General features: G+C 36.2%; 1 protein-coding gene and 1 pseudogene across 1 annotated transcript in view; both read right to left on the reverse strand.

Annotated features, from left to right (window-relative positions):
* Nucleotides 1-1,410: 1,410 nt before the first annotated feature.
* Nucleotides 1,411-6,799, reverse strand: LOC113227154 (annotated as a pseudogene).
* A 2,114-nt stretch (nucleotides 6,800-8,913) lies between these two features.
* LOC113227155 (acyl-CoA synthetase family member 2, mitochondrial) overlaps nucleotides 8,914-18,204 on the reverse strand; it is a 60,582-nt gene continuing 51,291 nt past the window's right edge. The window contains exons 3-8 of the mRNA XM_026460033.1: nucleotides 17,969-18,121; nucleotides 16,378-16,546; nucleotides 15,467-15,580; nucleotides 13,278-13,420; nucleotides 11,595-11,736; nucleotides 8,914-9,158 (exon numbers count right to left, since the gene is read on the reverse strand). Of these exons, the coding sequence (XP_026315818.1) occupies nucleotides 8,931-9,158; nucleotides 11,595-11,736; nucleotides 13,278-13,420; nucleotides 15,467-15,580; nucleotides 16,378-16,546; nucleotides 17,969-18,121 (949 nt within the window). The 3' untranslated portion in view covers nucleotides 8,914-8,930. The remainder of the gene's footprint in view (nucleotides 9,159-11,594; nucleotides 11,737-13,277; nucleotides 13,421-15,466; nucleotides 15,581-16,377; nucleotides 16,547-17,968; nucleotides 18,122-18,204) is intronic.

Consider the following 18,204-nt stretch of genomic DNA (forward strand, 5'->3'; position numbering starts at 1 on the left):
AGCTTTTTTTTATAATCAAGTGACGGGACGAACAAGTCGTGCGCCTGAGGGTAAGCTACACACCTGTCCATAACAGTTGCAGTGCCACTCAGAACTTTAAATCACAAAGATCTGAGGGGCACTGCCACTGCGCCCATCACCGTAAGACATATTAAGTTAACAAGTCCCATGTGCCTGTAACTTCACCAGCACCCTTGTCCTTCAAAATCGGAACGCAGTAATTATTTACACATTTAACATTACTGCTTGGCGGCAGAAATAGGTAAGGTGGCATACGTCCCTGGACGAACTCTTTCACAAGGAGCTCTATTGCTCTAAAATAGGCTGCTATGTAAATACAACTGTGACAGCCACAAAAGACAAAAGCAAAGTTTATTAAGTTGTAGCACTGCCCCTATGTTGTCAATATTCCACGGATTCGCACGAAATGTTTCGCTTCCACATTTCAGGTCAAGTCACACTGAAAGAGCAGGAGCTGCAGCGGCCGGAGGAGCTAGCACGAGGTGCCTCATCGAACTAGTCGCGAGGCTCGCGGCTGTTTGCGGTCCCGCACTATACATTCTATCACTTTGAACTCTTTTCAACAAAATTAAAACAATTTGAGTTTCGCACCAAAAATGCTCCGCCGGGCGCTGCTCTTTTAGTGTGACTTACATCACTTACATGACGAAAGGCTGTGGAGTGGAATTCCCTGCCTGCAGACTAGTTCCCTGAACGGTATAACTTGGACCCTTTCAAGGCGAGAGTGAATAGGCATTATTTAGGCGTAAATTTTTTTAATAATACCAAGCTCTATCGTCGACCCTACGTGAGATTGAGGTCCATACGCACTTATATTTTTAATAAACAATATAGTTATTTGTTATGCAAGGCTGCAAACTTGTTTGACGCGAGTACTTGTATTGAAACCTAAGCAAGCGAAGAACGCTTTAAGAACAGAATCCTGAGCGTAGCGAGGGTTTCAAGGCACGAGACAGAAAACAACTTTGCTGCCGTGCGAAACACACAACTTTTCACCTCACTATAGCGAGAAAAATGGTAGATGAAAGAAAAACAATTGAACTATAAAACATCAGTTCTTTTAATCAAAACAAAAAGTTACACGTCATCAATTTTCTTTTTCTTGCTTGTACTTATAATTTTGTGCGACTATAGAAATTATTTTAGTTTACGTATTAAAATAATTTAATAAACAAAATTAATAATAATAATAACGCACACACTCAATATAGCCCCGCACTAGGGAAACCCTGTGTCGCGGGTGCCATGGACACACACATAGACAACCACAAATTACACCCAAACTCACGAGAGAAATAAGTGTAGGTCATACAAATATTTCGCCCGGCCCGGGAATCGAACCTGGGACCTCTGCGTGGCAGTCCGGCATGGTAACCGTAATTAGTTAACGTTGTCAATTTAATGTCCACAATAATACGAATAAAATATACCAACGGATTTGTATTACACAAATAAGTAGTTAACGACAAATTGCGTACTTGAACCTGTCTTTATGTTTTATTTTTCATCGAAAGAAAAAGTTAGGTGCACCACAGTCCATCGTCAAGTTCGAACTTCAAAAACCTTTTCCACACTAGCGTGGATAAAAGGCTTTTGCGCGCACATTTCTAATGAGAAAGAAAGCCTTTCCGAGCTAGTGAGGTGAAAATATAGGTATATTTAAGCCGTACAACTATATTTCGCATTTTCTGAATAAAGAGTTCTTTCTTAGCGGCGTAGTATAGATTGGTAAGTAAATATTATAATAATAAGTAATATTTATTTCCATTATCACGTCCATTAGACATATCCGTCTATCGAAAGTTTATTCCCCTCTGTGGCTTTATCACTACGGATACAGTTATCTATAAATTGTGTTATTGGCTCGGTCATCTCTTTCGGTCGAAACTTGACATACAAGGGATCCTTCGGCCTCAACACCAAGTCGGCTACTAAGACCACGTCTTGCGTCTTGGTGACTGGCTTTAGCCGGAATTTTCGCACAAGTCTTGAGATCACTGTCTTCATTTGTAGCATGGCGAATTTTTGACCTAAGGCATAATTTTGTAAGGTTATTTTTAAGGTTATTTGCGTATTGTTTTAAATAGTATTGGCGTACTACTACAACAGGTAGCTGTTTTGCAAACATTTGTAAACTTCTATCATGTAATGTTTAAATAAAAACGTGCTTTTGAGGCATTTGTGTCCTCTAGACAATGTTGTTATATGAACTTCAGGACACGAAAATTAACAATGCATTAGCGATATTTAATGACCTGTTTTTGATCAATTATGGATCATAATTTTATGTACAGTAAAAGTTTTTAATTTTAATATAGCAGAATTTGCCCTTGAAAGTGTCAGCCAATTTTGTTGGACCTTATATCGTTCTCTTTATCACGAATTGGACGTAACTTACAATATAGTCGAAAATAGTAATATACACAGGGTTAGTAATATTAAATAATAATAGCAATATATACTATAGTAATATACACGCCTTCGGTAGACTACCTCCCCTTGCCGAGTGCTGCCTCTTCAGCATGCGTTCAAGAACAAGTACTTCGAAAAGATGAAGCTGCCGACACGTTGAAACTTGTTTGACCGTGTCGCTTACTGGAGGCGAGCGATTTGTCCGACTGTGATTACACCTAGTCGACTCGGACGACTTCGGCAGTTAGCTAAGGTCGTCAAACGACTCAGTGTTTACACTTGGTAGGTTGTCTTCGGCGAGCAAGCCAAGGCAACCTTCGATCTAATGTAAATGCGCCATTACTTACGTCGTTCGATTAAGGTCTATTAGTAACGTCGTCGGTAACGTCAATAAATATTATTATAGGAGGATTTATTTTTTGCTAACCCTAGTTTTGTGTTTGGGTGTTCTCCATCCATTCCAAAATTTCTTAGCGTTAAAGTGTTACAAGTTATTTTAAGGATTCTAAGCATAAAGTAAGACTTACCAATGCAGTTTCTTGGTCCAGCACTGAACGGTATATAAGAATATGGATGACGTTTTGCAGTGTTCTTTGGTAGAAATCTTTCAGGTAAATTCTTCCGGGTTGGGAAAAAACTCGGGATCATGATGTAAATCGTAAACCACAATGTGCAAGATTGCACTTGGAGGTACTGTGAAACCGCCTGGAAGAAAGGATCACAGTTTAACTCATTTAACGTAAAAACTAATTTAGACCAATGGGTTAGGGAATCACTATACTAATCGACGCGAAATCGGCTTGAGCCTTAGAAAAAGCCTTATGTTCATGCAATAAGGAAATAGTTTTTCTAACCGGCTCAAACCGACCAATGTGGTGACTTCCTTAAACACACATAGATTATTCATTCACGTATTCATAAGTTTCTACTTATTATTATTAGTTTATTATTAAACTAAACGTATATTGATAGAATTTGAACGTTGGCAGATACATTGAATCCATGAGAGAGTGTGCGACGGAGTTACACGATTTAATTCCGCCTTCCCTTTTCCAACATCGGGGGACTAGACGTAGGCTTGATTCCCACCCCTATGTTGTGGATATTCCAAACATTTCCACGTATTTATATGGCGAATGGCTATGGAGTGGAATTCCCTGCCTGCAGACGTGTTCCCTGAACGTTATAACTTGGACCTTTTCAAGGCGAGAGCGAGTAGGCATTATTTAGGTGTGCATGCTCCATCGTCGACCTCGTCGTCACTTTCCATCAGGTGAGATGGAGATCAAATGCGCACTTACATTTGTATAAAAAAAATCAAAAGAAAAGCAAGTTGTAAACAAGTTAAGTACCCTGAAATGGACTTATTTTGTGTTATAAAGGGAATTCCACCTTAAAAAGACCAACGCAAGAAACATTTAAAAGACCTACACAAGAAAAAGACGGAAAATGGGAGCAGAAAACTGGAAACAGTGAGAAATAATTATAACTAGGGGTCCAGGCTAATTAAATATAAAGAAGTGAATACATACTCAGCACAATATCCTCAGTGGAGTACCTCGTCATGTAGTGAACGCTGGGGTACAACCGAGGGGACTCCTTGATGCAACATTCTAGATACTTCATAGCATTTAGGTCTTCCAATGTCGGTGAACGAGATGAGCATCCAAAAATTTGAGTTAATTCGTCGTTTAATTTCCTCTAAAATTGTTTATTTACTTTAGTAGTATACGTAATTGCACAGAAGATAAATTTAACAGCGTGGGCGATAGAGACGATAAGGGATAGAGGCTATCCAATAAAACTTTGTTTTTCTCTCTTTAGTGTTGACTAACTCGATGACCAAGTGGCTAAAACTGTGTATTTTTTTATGATAACAAGTGACAGGACGAACAAATCATGCGTTCCGGTACAGTTGCAGCGCCACTCTGAGCATGAAATCACAATGATATGGAGGGTATTGCCACTGCGCCTGTCACCTTGAGACATAAGTTAACAAGTCTCATGTGCCTGTAATTTCGCCTGTACCTTTACAATTTAAAACCGGAAATAATTAAGTGGCCGTACTTCCCTAGACGAACTTTTTCACAAGGAGCTCTGCTGCTACTGAATGAGAAAGCCCCGGGTACGTCTTTTGGTAGGACTAATTAGAGAAACAACTTTTTCTAAATTAGCTCTGATCTGGGTGTTCTAGGATGTGGATTTGGTTGTTCTGATATCATAGTGTAGGGAATTCCCAATTTTGACACAGGAACTGGTGGGATTGTCTGGCACATGTGTGCATTTGCGTTTGGTTATGCTGACACTAAACCTCCACATTATAAGAAGTTCGGGATAAATAATAGGTTTACCAAAATATATTTCCATAATCGATTTTATAATAATACAAAATATGATACACATATGACAACTAAGTATTATCTCATAAATTGCATTGTTATATTTTATTTAAAAAATTGCGTTATTTATGTAATTTGCGTTATATATCATAATTTTTGAGATAAAATATAACATAATGTAACAAATATTATTAAAAATAAAAATGGAAACTTATAAAATTTTAAATTGTTTAATTTTTATAGTTGCGAATAAGAACTTACTGCAGGGTAAGACACTTGTTTTTAGATTTTAATTATCTCTACTTACCTCTATCCACCTCTTATCTCAAATTCTCGGAATTATCGACATACCTGTACATCAGTTTCATTCGCCACCCGCATTATCATAAAACTCAATGCCATTGCCGTCGTGTCATGACCCTGTGGACATTAAATCTTGTACTAATGGAGATTATTGAATGAAATATAGTAGAATAACAAAAAAAAAAATCAATTCAAAGAAAACATGCATCAACCAATCAATACAGGGTCACGGTCTGCCAATTTTAAATCATCCCAGTTGTGTATGGATAGAGTGTTGTCAGTGGCTAGCCAGTACACTACTATACACCTCTCTTCAATGGCACGTCGATGACGTAGTCTAGTAATTATTTGACATAAAAAGTACATTTAATTTAGAGACCAAATTCCAGCTTAAATTAGATAAAAATTAAGATATGCATAGTAATTTCCACGGTAGTGTTAGTAAGGAAACATCGATCGTTAGTTAGACCCTATGCACACGGCGTATTTTATACGCACAGACGACGCGTGTTTCACAAGCGCGCTTTGAACGCGCGTTTACGGGCGAAAAGCAGATTGATGCATTTGTATCGATTCAAACGCGCGTTCGAAGCGCGTTTGCTTCGAATCAAACATCGAGCCGCAAGACATTTTTTTTATTTTTAAAATCACTTAATAAAGCTAGCGTAAGTAGTCAGATCTTGTCTCGACGGACGCCATTGTACGCTTGAGAGTACGCGCTGTAAATGCCCGTTTCACAAACATGGGTGAAATGCGCGTTTACGACGCGTATGAATTTATGAACATGTGCATAAGTTTACTGGCTACAACTGAATCTCGTTTGAATCCCGTTAACGCGCGTCATTAGCGCGTCGTCAGCGCGTCCTCTGCGCGTCGACTGCGCGTATAAAATACGCCGTGTGCATAGGCCCTTAATGAATAAATGAATGCCATGACTGCCATATTATCATAATTGCAATATAATCTCAGTGCAGTATAATAATCTCAAGAAAATTTGTAGTATTGGGGTCGTCTCACTGGAAGCTCATAGCGACTGTAAAACTAATCAAAACGAAAACAAATGAGGAGCATCAAAATTGTAAATTTAGATGTTTTTAGATTTCGGTCGGTAGATTCGGTCGCACTGTGTTACATGCTTGGGCGGATGAAGAAAGCGGCGAGGGAAACATTTATTGGCGTGTGATAGTGCTAGAACGTGCGCATAAAAAAAATGCAGATATTGCCCGGTTTAAATTGCAGATATTACAAAACTTGAAACTATGATAACCTTGTGACTTTTTATGATACACGAAAAAATTTACGCAGCGATCGGTCGTTGTAAATAAGACCAGATTGTAATATTTTTCTTCAAAACAAGTGAAATTAAGTGTTGAAGTAATTAACATAAAACGAGCACTAAAAATAAACTAGCTGTCCTTAACAGTCGTCTTCATAAAGTCACAAATTCATTGAAGGGCCAATGTATACGCTTTTATAATATAATAAAATTCCGGTTGATATTCCAAATTTGCCATTCACGAGGTTTTAAACTATAACGAAACAGAAACTTTACTATACAGCTTCAGTTGGTCGATATCATGTCGATATAGAGACAACATGGCGAAATGGGGACTTATTAGCCTGACTCAAAATCATTGCGGATCCCCCACACAAACTGTGTCATATGCACTCTGTCCGACCAGTTGCACCCGCGAAGAAATGCTAAAGGCATCGGATTGGGGCATAGAGGTCACTCTTACTGGACTAAAGTAATACGTATAACATTGATATATTGTTGGTTTTTATCATTGACTCCACAAGAAGAACAAGCTTCTGTGTACTACGGATGACAAAAATCCGTGGTAGTGATCCATTTAACTCTTGCAGGTAATCTCGATCTATGATGTTTGAAATAAATATTGTAAATGATAAATGTGTAGAAATGTTTATTGACAAAGAGCAACCCGTAGAGTTTCTTGCTCATTCTTCTCAGGGGAATCTGCCTTACGAATGAGCAGTAGAGTTTAATCAATATGACGATTTCAAGTGTAGTTTGCTTACTTATGACATAAAGATTATTTGACTTTGACATTAAGTTTTGGTCCTATTTTGAATCAATGTAAAAAAATAGTTTGTCATAAAATGACTTTCAAAATCGTTGTTGATAAGGTTTGTTAATCTGAAACTGACCCGAAGCTCGAATCGAATGTCAACGTCGCATTTAGCGTTGAATCTGCATTTACAAAGTCAACACGCCATCACTGCTGGCCAAAATGTGACGGATTAGGAATTGAGCCATTTTCGTTCCGAAAATAATCAGGAAGGACTTTCTTTCACAATTAAAGCGGCTCGTTGCCTTGTCTTGGTGAAAATCAAGAGAAGGCTCAGACCACATCATTTTTATTGTAAGAAGGTAGAAAGAACAAAGTAAGGAAAAGGAAAGGCTGTAACAAAAACAATGGTATAAAAACAGGTACAATACTATAAAACACTCCCAAATTTAAATTACAATGAATATGCTTATGGATGAATATAAAGTAGACACTTGCTCCAAAAGGGCCTATATTCGTATATATATTGCAGTTAGGTTTACTTGATTGAAGGACACGTGTTTTCTCTTCGTGGATTTTGATGGGAGTGACGCTGGAACGAACCAAAGTAACAATGACGAAGAAAAACAATTAGACCAGGAACTAGTGAAAACGGTGATGAAAAGGTGGGACGACGATGAAAGAAGTCGCATCGACACAGACTTAATCTTGGTAAGGCCATAACTTAACTGTTGAAAATTAAACAGACTTAATTCTTAATACGTCAATGACAACAAAAATGTATAATGAAAAGTGACCTCAGAGCGACTAGTTTTTGTAAATCATATTTTTAATCTGTTAAAACATTAAAATAATCAGAAGTAAACAATTCTAGAAATTACTTGGTACTTGGTGTAACGGGCTGGTGTCCGCAACTCGACGTCAAGGCGCCCATTTTGCGTGTGAAATTATAAAGCTGAATGTTTCATCATTATTTTCCAACACTAGCAAGGCCTTTAGTACAAGTTAAGAGTAATAAATAAAATAATATGAAATGTCACAACTTCAAATCTTATTTTGCGTATTTCTAAAAATGTTCTATTAGTACTTTCATTGTAAAGCTGCGATATATTGGCGGTCGGTAAATCGTAAAAAAAAAACAATTTAATTAGAAAATTTAACTTCATGGTGTAATATAATCATCGAGTATATAACCAGAAATAGAGACGAAATAAGGGCCACATATTCCTGGTAACACTCATATATAGCTCTTATAAATATCAACTCTCGTTAGCACTAAAATATATACTCCAAAAAATATTCTGTATTTATTGCAATAAAGATAATATCTCTAACAATGCCGTTCTGTTCTATTCGGTGGTGTGGGAAAAACAGTAAAACATCTAATTACAAAACAAATGGAAATACATTTCTTCGGTAATTAAATATTAAATATGTAATTTTGCAATTTTCGTTCATTATAGCAAAGCTCAAGTTAACTAACTGGTCAATTTGAAGTGAAATAATTGACGACACCCGTCAATTGTTTCGAACTCGGGCTAACCAATCGGAGCGTAGTTGTCACAGTAATGAGATGGCAGAATAGTTTTCAATCAAATTAAATGACATTTCGTCTCTATTTCTGGTAATATACTCGATGAATACAATATTGAACACGTCTAATTTCATTAACTATGCCACAAATACTACAGTAGTAATGTAACACACAAAAAATACTGTGGAATCGAGAACCTCCGCCGTTTTAAGTTAGTTAAAGGAAAATGGTAAATGGAAGAAAAGGAAAAAAATAACAAAATTTTCAATTGCAAAATATATTTATAATGTATCAAAGTTTACCGGATTCGATCATATTTTTTATTTTAAATTTTTGTATTTTCCCAGACCCAGTCTTTGGGAATTCATCAATAAATTTGAGTAGACGAGGAATTTTGTACCGGGCCAGTTTCCCTGAGCAGAATTCGGAGATGTCCCGTGTTGTGATTTTCGCGCCTTCTCCGACGCGGACTACCGCGCATAGTTCTTCACCTAATCGCTCATCTGGCACACCTACAACCTGAAATAAATTAACATTTAAACTTACAAAGCCTTCGGTACACAAGTATAATATCATTGGGTACACTAACTCCAAACAGTCAATAAAGTCAAAGAACTCGTCAAGATCAATTTAATGAGCCCAAACACGATAGTTCTACTGCAAGTAGTTGAAGAGTTGGGTAATCTGCAGACTGTGCTGGTTATAGTATATTATCGTAATAGAATAAGAACATGTATGGTATATTAATTGATTTTTTTTGTGAAATACTTCCACTAGTTTTGTTATGCTTATGAATATAAAGATCGAACTAGTGTTGAGTTACTCATGCACGAGGCAGGTCGTTTGTACCACTCGCTATGGGGAACTGTGTACGTTTTTACAATAACATTCCGGAGCATATGTTTAGAATACCATTTTCCAAGTTTAATACTTACATTAAAAGTATTTTAATTGAAAAGTCATTTATTACAAAATTGTAGACTACGTGTTAGATAAAGATGTATGGAAAGACGACGTGAGTCTAGATTCCACACAAATATGATTCAAAATGTATTCCTTAGCACGTTTATCTGAATAGATCAATCCCTAGAGTGTCTTGCTCGTTCTTCTCAGGGAGGTCAGCTTAGTGAACGAGCAGTAGCTTAAAAAATGACGTTTTCAAGTGTAAAAATTTTACCCGTGGAATAAATGATTATTTGATATTTACTTTGACTTTCGCTTGGCTAGTTTGTCACAACACCTCTAGTCATAAAAATGTCCCTCCTTACACCCTACCTCACATCACAGCCTCACTCACGTCACACTGCTTCGATAAATGCAACAATGGTTGGTCCTGCACTGTCCGCTTTTTAGCTGATTTTACATCATATGGTCATACTACCATAGTACTAAATAAAATTAGTATTTATGTATACCATATCATAACACTTAAGTTATCCAATTGATTGATACCATCAAGTTATGAAACTGTGCTTAATATTACCTATCTGTTGAGTCATTGCCGTAGGCAAACATTCTTACCACTACCTAACTAATATGAGGTATTCCCTCAAATTCATTTTAATTTCATGTCCTACCCAACACTAGATCGAACACACAGAAAAATTTTTCGTCGACCCGGTGGGACTTGATCCCAAGTCCATGCTGCACAGTAGCATTGCTTTTTACCAGCTAAGCTACGAGTCCAGTTACCGAGCTGTCGAAATTCTCCTATGTGTTTTTTTGTTATAGATCTTTGTACTGGCTTTCGGCATTAGTCGCCGCTAGTGACATCTAGTTAGAGATTTTTGAATAGCCTCACCGCAGCCGATACCTTTACTTTAATACAACTGACGCAGATGTCGCTTTACGATCAAATGTATTTATTCAGATATTTTGTTAAATAACTCCACTAGTTTTGTAATGATTATGAATACAAAGATTGAAAACACAGAAAAATTTTTCGTCAACCAGGTGGGACTTGACTTGGTGGGTTAAAACCGGAACACAGTAATGCTGACATTACAGCTTGGCGGCAGAAATAGGTAAGGCGGCAGTACTACTCTTGACGAACCCCTTCGCAAGGAGTTCTACTGCTGCTGATGTCTCTTATCTCTTAGAACGACTTATCCTTTCTATTACAATAAGGTAATAAAACCATTAACACTTATTTTACTTAAAACGTAACTTAATGACTTAATGAACTGATTAATCTTGGTCCATCGTACGAGTCACAACACTACGAAAAATTCGTTCAATCCGGCTGTATTCGAACCAGTATCAAGCAGATCTGCAACATGTACATAGAAAAGTTCGTAAGGTATACTGGTCCATTCCGTAGTTCAGTTGGCAGAGCGTCAGGCACAGTATGCTGAAGGCGCTGGTTCGAATCTAAACGGAGCGAAGGAATTTTTCTTACTGCTAGCTCTTTGTATTAATAATTATAAGAAAGCAGTGGAGTAATTTCACAAAAAAACATGGCAGTAAAACATCGTCATATTTTTTTACGTGTGGCGCACCCTGTGTAATTAAATAAAAAAGATAAATTATAGTAGCAGTAGAGCTCCTTGTGAAAGAGTTCGTCCAGGGAAGTACTGCCACCTTACCTATTTCTGCCGTCAAGCAGTAATGTGAGCATTACTGTGTTCCGGTTTTGAAGGGTAAGGGTGCTGGTGAAATTATAGGTACATGGGACTTATCAACTTATGTTTCAGGGTGACGAGCGCAGAAGTAGTGCGCCTCAGATCTTTGCGATTTAAAGAGCTGATTGGACCTCAACTGTTATAAACAGGCGTGTAGCTTACCATCAGGCGCACGACTTGTTCGTCCCGTCGCTTGCTATTATATTAAAAAAAAACAATCGGCGAGTACCTTACGCCGATTGGCAAATCTTTTCACCACAGTAGCAAGCATTATAGTGCACGATAAGAAGAAGATCGTTATATTCAATAACTTAATATCTCGTTCCAATTTTACCTGACTTTCAATGATATCGGGATGAGTAATGAGCAAGTCTTCAATTTCCTTGGGCGCGATATTCTCCCCTCCTCTCACGATTATATCCTTTAGCCTGCCCACGATCCTGCCGTAGCCATCTGCGCTTATTGTGAACTTGTCTCTGGTGGAAAATATCATGAAATGTATCGTGAAATGTGTTCATACGTAAAACCTATCATGAAATGTTCATACCGAAATGTCGGGAGTAGTTGATTGTCTTATGTTAATTGACTTTGCGGAATTGTATCGGAATGGAAAGGAATTTTTGTAACCATAACATAATGTTATTTATATCAATTGTATAGCGTACAAATTAGATTCGACCCAAAAAACTGACGGCGTGTCTTCTCGAGAATTCTCACGCAGTCTCGGGAATTCCTGCAGGTATCGTATTGTACCTATCTAGTTTGTACGTTCTCATTCTCTCAATTGATATAAAGTTCATTATGCCACGTACAATGTCGTTACAAAAATTCACTTCGGCAATCGTGCCTTAGGGCGCGTTCCCACTATGACGTAACGTTTTATTTGTCGTTGAACGATTGTTGCATCTAGCCTGTTTCCATATGACTCTCTGTCGTGACTGTGTCGTGGACGTTTATTTTATCGTTGAACGACTGTCGTGTCTAGCTGTTCCCACTAGATCGTGACGACAATTTATCGATTCATGGCAGCCGTTTTGTCGTTTGCACGACAGAATCGTTTAAAACTGCAATTATCTGTCGTCACATTTTTGTCGTGACGTTTTATTTATCGTCAGAGGACTGTCGTTCTAGTTCTTCTCATTGGCACGATACTCTGTTGTCGTAACGTTAAAAAAGTCGTGAACGACAGTTAACCGCCTTGTTCTATGTATTTAAACTGCACAACTATCTGTCATCACGTCATAATGGGAACGCGTCCTTAAGGTCATCACGCGTCATTTAAATTTTCTTCACTTCATTAAATTTTTAACTTGCACTTGACCTAGATATGTAATTTTGTTAAATTTTATGTGTCCAATTTACCCCTTTTACCAGTAACATTTAAGCTGTTTAACAGTTAAAATACTACGAAAAGGGTTTATGTTATTCTTTTGCTTAGTTTCTTGAATACATTAAAGCTTTATCGCCCTTTACGGCATTAATAAAAGAAATAAAAATAAAATGTTTCTTTATTTAGGTACACAATAATTGAGGTGTAAGTACTTGTAGACAAAAGATAAGAGCAATATTTCTAGTCATCCTTATCAAACCTCTCTGCCTCCATTTATTTATTAGATGTATCATATGAGGGGTAATAATATAAAATAAAAAATATGTAGATAAAAATAATTGGAAATTTTTGTTATTATGAATATAACAAATACGCCGAGAGTCATTTTCAAAGTAAGTTGAATGTATTATGGTAACATTTTTTATAGTTCATCTGCCATTGCTGGGCACGGGTCTCCTCTCAGGCGAGAATTTAAACTATGTCCGCCACGCTAATTGTGTAGGTTTCACCACGATGTTTTCCTTCATTGAAAAGCTCATGGTAAAATTAAAATTAAATTTCGCATATAATTTATGAGAAACTCTCGCGAGTCTGGAACCCACGGCCTCTGCTTGTGACGTCAAACCATTATGCTATCACGACAACAATTTTATAGTTAATATGGTAACATTTTGAGACAATGCTCACCCCGTTTTTAGCCAGCCATCTTTGTCTATGGTGTCTCTGGTCTTTTGCGGTTCATCCCAGTAACAGATCATATTGTTGTACCCTCGGGAGACAAGCTCCCCAGGCTCTCCAAATGGCACAGTCACTCCGTTGTCGTCTATCACCTTCACAGAAAGTGCTGTATTTAAATATGTGATTTGTTAGTGCATCCTTAGATGCACGACGGCATATTGACGTGCTATATTGTACAGAGTCAAACGCTTGTGTTGAATATGGAATTACTATAAAAAAATATTTCTTGTCTTATCATGGCTATATTGCATTATTCTTCGTTATTGATTGATTACCTGAGATATTGGCTCTTCTATCAAAGATGCATTTGCATTTGTAGCCCAAAAGAAACGTATACGCGCAATAAAGATAAAGATAAATTTATTTCAGCACAACTTAATCTAAATATAAGTAAAAAAACAAAAACAAATGTAAGGGAAGCTAATATACAATTGGTAAAAAAAAAAAACCTTAATTATTATACTAATCATAAAGCTATACAATTAATTATTAGAAGCCTACCATAGATGCGATGCCTAAACTAAGTACATTATTACCTGTATCTTAAGCATCTTGTTTGTGCACAGATTCATTATATTAGTGCTTAAAAACAAAATAGCTATATTTAATTAGGAATAAAACAATTAGCTTTTACAATATAATTATGAAATAACCAAGGAAGCAGAAGAATCTATGAGAGTGTGATGTGCGAAGTTGTTCACGAGAAGAGAAGGTATTGAGTCGTCTTTGGTAGGATGAGCACTTAGACTCAAATGGAGTGATTGAGTGTTTTTTCAAAATTATTTGCAAGATAAACAGCTGCCGCACAGAAAGGACATCGCACTCAGCTAGGAGTTTGTGGGTAGGGTAGCAGAGAGGACGGAAGTTGCTGACTTTGAGAATAGCTCTCTGCGCCTTTTCTAGGTTTAACAGTGTTGTTTTATGTACGCCGCCCCATGAAGTAATGCAGTAAAGCAGCAATGATTGACAGAGGGCCAAGTATACTGATTTGAGTAATTCACCGCTAGCCGCATGTCTTAAATTTTTAAAAACATATATTAATTTTCGAACTCTAGCAGTAAGCGCTACAACATGCTGTTTGAAATTGAGGTGTTGGTCGATTATGACACCTAAATATTTAATATTGACTGTGCTGTCCATGTTTGGACAACCACTGCCGCAAACTTGAGTCCTTGGACTGGGACAATGATGAGCTACTATTGAGAAAGTACTCTCGACAGGTTGAGAGAGGAATGAGCGACATAAGATCATAGGAATTATATAAAATACTGTTTCGCTATTTACGAAGTCTGAAGTTTGTGAAGCATCTATATCTATTCAAAAAGGGCGCATAAATATATAAAACACAAGTAGACTAGTTATAGAGCATGTACCTAACATTACACTGTAAGAGCATGTACCTAACACTACACTGTAACTTAAAACGTCCCTACTACAAATGCATGAAAAAATTTCTAAACTGCATTTTCACTTATGTGTATAGTTTGCTAAAATGAACATTTAATTTATGCAAATACCTAATTATTAAAAAAATATATAGTGTGAAGTGTGAATGAATATTTAGAACAATAATTTTGAATTATTGAAAAAGATTGTGACGTACTATTTTTTATAATTAATTGACATTTTTATTTTGTACAATTTGATGCTATCGGCGCAAAAGTGGTGAAACCCCGTGAAATACAAAAGGTGATGGGGAATTTAAAATTGACCGAACTCATTTTATATATAGTAATTATACAAGACCAATATATCATTATTAATTTTTTATACATAAAAATAGCATCCAAATATATATGTTTGTATTAGTACTGTTTTCTTTATCTTTTATAACTTTTGAAAAACTAGCAAATAAATTTTAAAATATTGTTTATGATTTTAAATACGTTATGCATTTTATTGATAATATGAATGAATTGCTTGCATTTTGTGGGCTCTGATTTTGTGCAAATGAGAATAAACCTATAATTGGAAAATAAAAACGGTTGACTTGAGTCAACCGTGACCATAGGACCTGCACAGGGCTGCAGCTTGTAAATCCAGAAAAATAGTTTCATTCCCTATGTGTAACAATCGCGAAAACCTAAGAACTCGAAATAAATATTTTTTTAAATTATGCCGTATTAGTAAGATTTTACCTTGACTTCGACGTGGTCCTGAATATAGCCAACCGTTTCAGCGACCATGTTGATACTATCGTCGGGCAAAGACTGGAATATGGACGCCGTGGACTCCGTCAGGCCGTATAAAGCCTAGAAAGTTTGATAATGTGGATTTTATTGAATATCATGATGTGATGTTTTATATTAATTATTTTTTAATACAGTTGCTCAAAACGTGATATGTTTCGTATCGTGCCGAAAGTTGGATTTTTCCCACTAGTGCTTTTTACTTTTCCATTTTTTTTTTAATTTACTGTTGTTTCAAGTCTTAAGCATAGAACTAAAGAGGTTGTATATTTATTTAAAATTTATATGTTTTGTGACGTAAGTCATTCGTCATTAAAACTTGTATTTACTTACAAACATCTTATTTATTTAAACTGCACATGTGTTTTATAAAACAACGGGTTACATTAAAAATACCAAATTATTTTCCATAAAGATGGCTGATTGAGTATTAACAATGTCCGGAGGTGAGTATTACGCGAGATCGCTGCGCGCCGCGCCACTAAAATAGTAATTTTAATGCGGCTGAATACTGGCAACAGTTGCCATTGTACTCTGAATTTTTTAACAGACAAAGAATTAAAATGAGTTTTGTTTTTTAATACTATTTTATTTTATTTTTTTATTTTTTTCGCAAATGTATTAAAAAACTTACTTAAACACTTGCGGATTTGTCATTTTCAATTGTCTCGAGTCTTGGAGAAGCCTCGAGACTCGTTTATAATGACTAACTTCCGCACTTGTATCAAAAATAAATATTTTTGTGAAATTACTCCACTAGTTCGTTATAACGTCCCATAATATGGACTAGTCACATTATGCCTGTAATTATGTAATGTAAATCCGGATTATTATGTATATGTAATGAGTATGATACTGACCAGAACAGATTTAACATTGAATTCGTACTGTATGTCCTTTATGAGCTTCGGGCTGCAAGGCGCTCCACCTGCAAGCACCACGCGCAAGCTATTCGGTTTGAGGCCCTTTCTTCGACTTTGTGATAGCAGATCCAGGTGCATTGTGGGTGTGCCTGTTAACGCTGTACAGCTGGAAAGTGGATAATCACAATCTAAGTTACATTAGATAATGTTTGAAATAACTTTGAATTATTTTACGATTACTTTTTACGTCGTTTGGAATTCAGTCCATACTACTCGTAATAATATTTAAAAGTTTTCAAAGTCAAAGAAATGGGAATAAATTGTATTTAAAAAAGGTAAAGATTAAAACTTAAAATTTAATTAATATATTTTATATAAATTAAAATTAATACGGATATAAATTTTGTTTTTTCAAACAAACCAAAAAAACGACGACTTAAAAAAATAAATTACCGGACGCCGTAAAAGCATTAAGAGTGGTTACACCCGACGACAGATTATAATGTATAGGCGATTGCATCGATGCAAACGCGCGACTGCATCGTTGTAAACGCGCGACTGCATCGATACAAAAACGCGATTGCTTCGATGCAGGCGCTTATAAAGCCCAAGTCTAGGGTTGCAATCGCGCGTTTCTATGGATGCAGTCGCGCGCTCGCATCGCGTTTGTATCGCTGTTTGAAATCGCGCGTGTGTATAAAGGTAAACGATTAGCGACTGCATCGCTACTGCATGGCGTTTGCATCACGTTTGTATCGCTGCTAAAAGCCGCCGTGTGTAACCTTCTTAATTGTAGACAATTTATAATGAAATTGCATAATTTGTTAGAGCTACTCAATTCTATTACGTACAATATTGATGATTTTTTACTTGATGATATATATAATATAATATGTAAGATTTTAATAACGTTTGATATATTTTTATCACTTATAAGGAAATTAATTCACACTTAATTCAACACTGGATAGGTAAAATGTATAACGTGCATTTGGAAAATATTACAGGAGAGCGATTCAAAGTAATTTTTTTAAGAAAAAAATTAACTCAAATTTTATTTGTCATATCGAAAAGCTGAAACTTTCTAATTTTCCATATAACAAATATTTTTCTTTTTCTTGAAATTAAATCGCTATCTTACAATATTTTCCAAACGCACGTTAGACGTTTTACCATTCCACTGTCGAATTAATTTCCTTACTTTTTAATTCTTTTGTTTTTAATTATTACTTATGTTATTGTATAAATTTTATTTTAAATGCATACTATATAAAAAATGAAATATAAAATGTGTATTATATTCGCTTATCAGATTTTGGTAAAATGTACGATCTTACATAATAAAACTTTTCGGGCTTTCTGCGGTGGTTTAATGGTAGACATTGCTGATTGATGACTTTACCGTCTTAGTGAGCTGTGACCATGGGACCAGTATAGAGCCCGATACGTTGGTTTGTTTGGAAAAACAAATACACTCTATTTAGATCGGAAAAAAAGTTTTGCAGATGTGACTTTATTACATAAAGAGTACGATTTTAAACTTACTAATTTTTTAAAGTATTATATTACTAGGCTCGTAGGCACTTACTTTTCAGCAATGATGGCGTTTAAATTGGCCGCAACATTATATGTTGGAGCTCCCAAAACCAGAGTGGCACCGTATGTTAATCCTGCAATCGTAGTGATCACAGATGCCAGTGCGTGGAACAATGGAGCCTGTATAAGTATGTCCTTCGTCAATCTATTATAACCACTTTATATGTATGTACTTTCAGCGGAAAAAAATCTGTGTAGTCAGTTCATTTGAATCAGGCAATTATGCCC

Source organism: Hyposmocoma kahamanoa, unplaced genomic scaffold (genome assembly GCF_003589595.1).
Source record: "Hyposmocoma kahamanoa isolate Upper Pololo Valley unplaced genomic scaffold, ASM358959v1 202, whole genome shotgun sequence".
NCBI lineage: Eukaryota > Metazoa > Arthropoda > Insecta > Lepidoptera > Cosmopterigidae > Hyposmocoma > Hyposmocoma kahamanoa.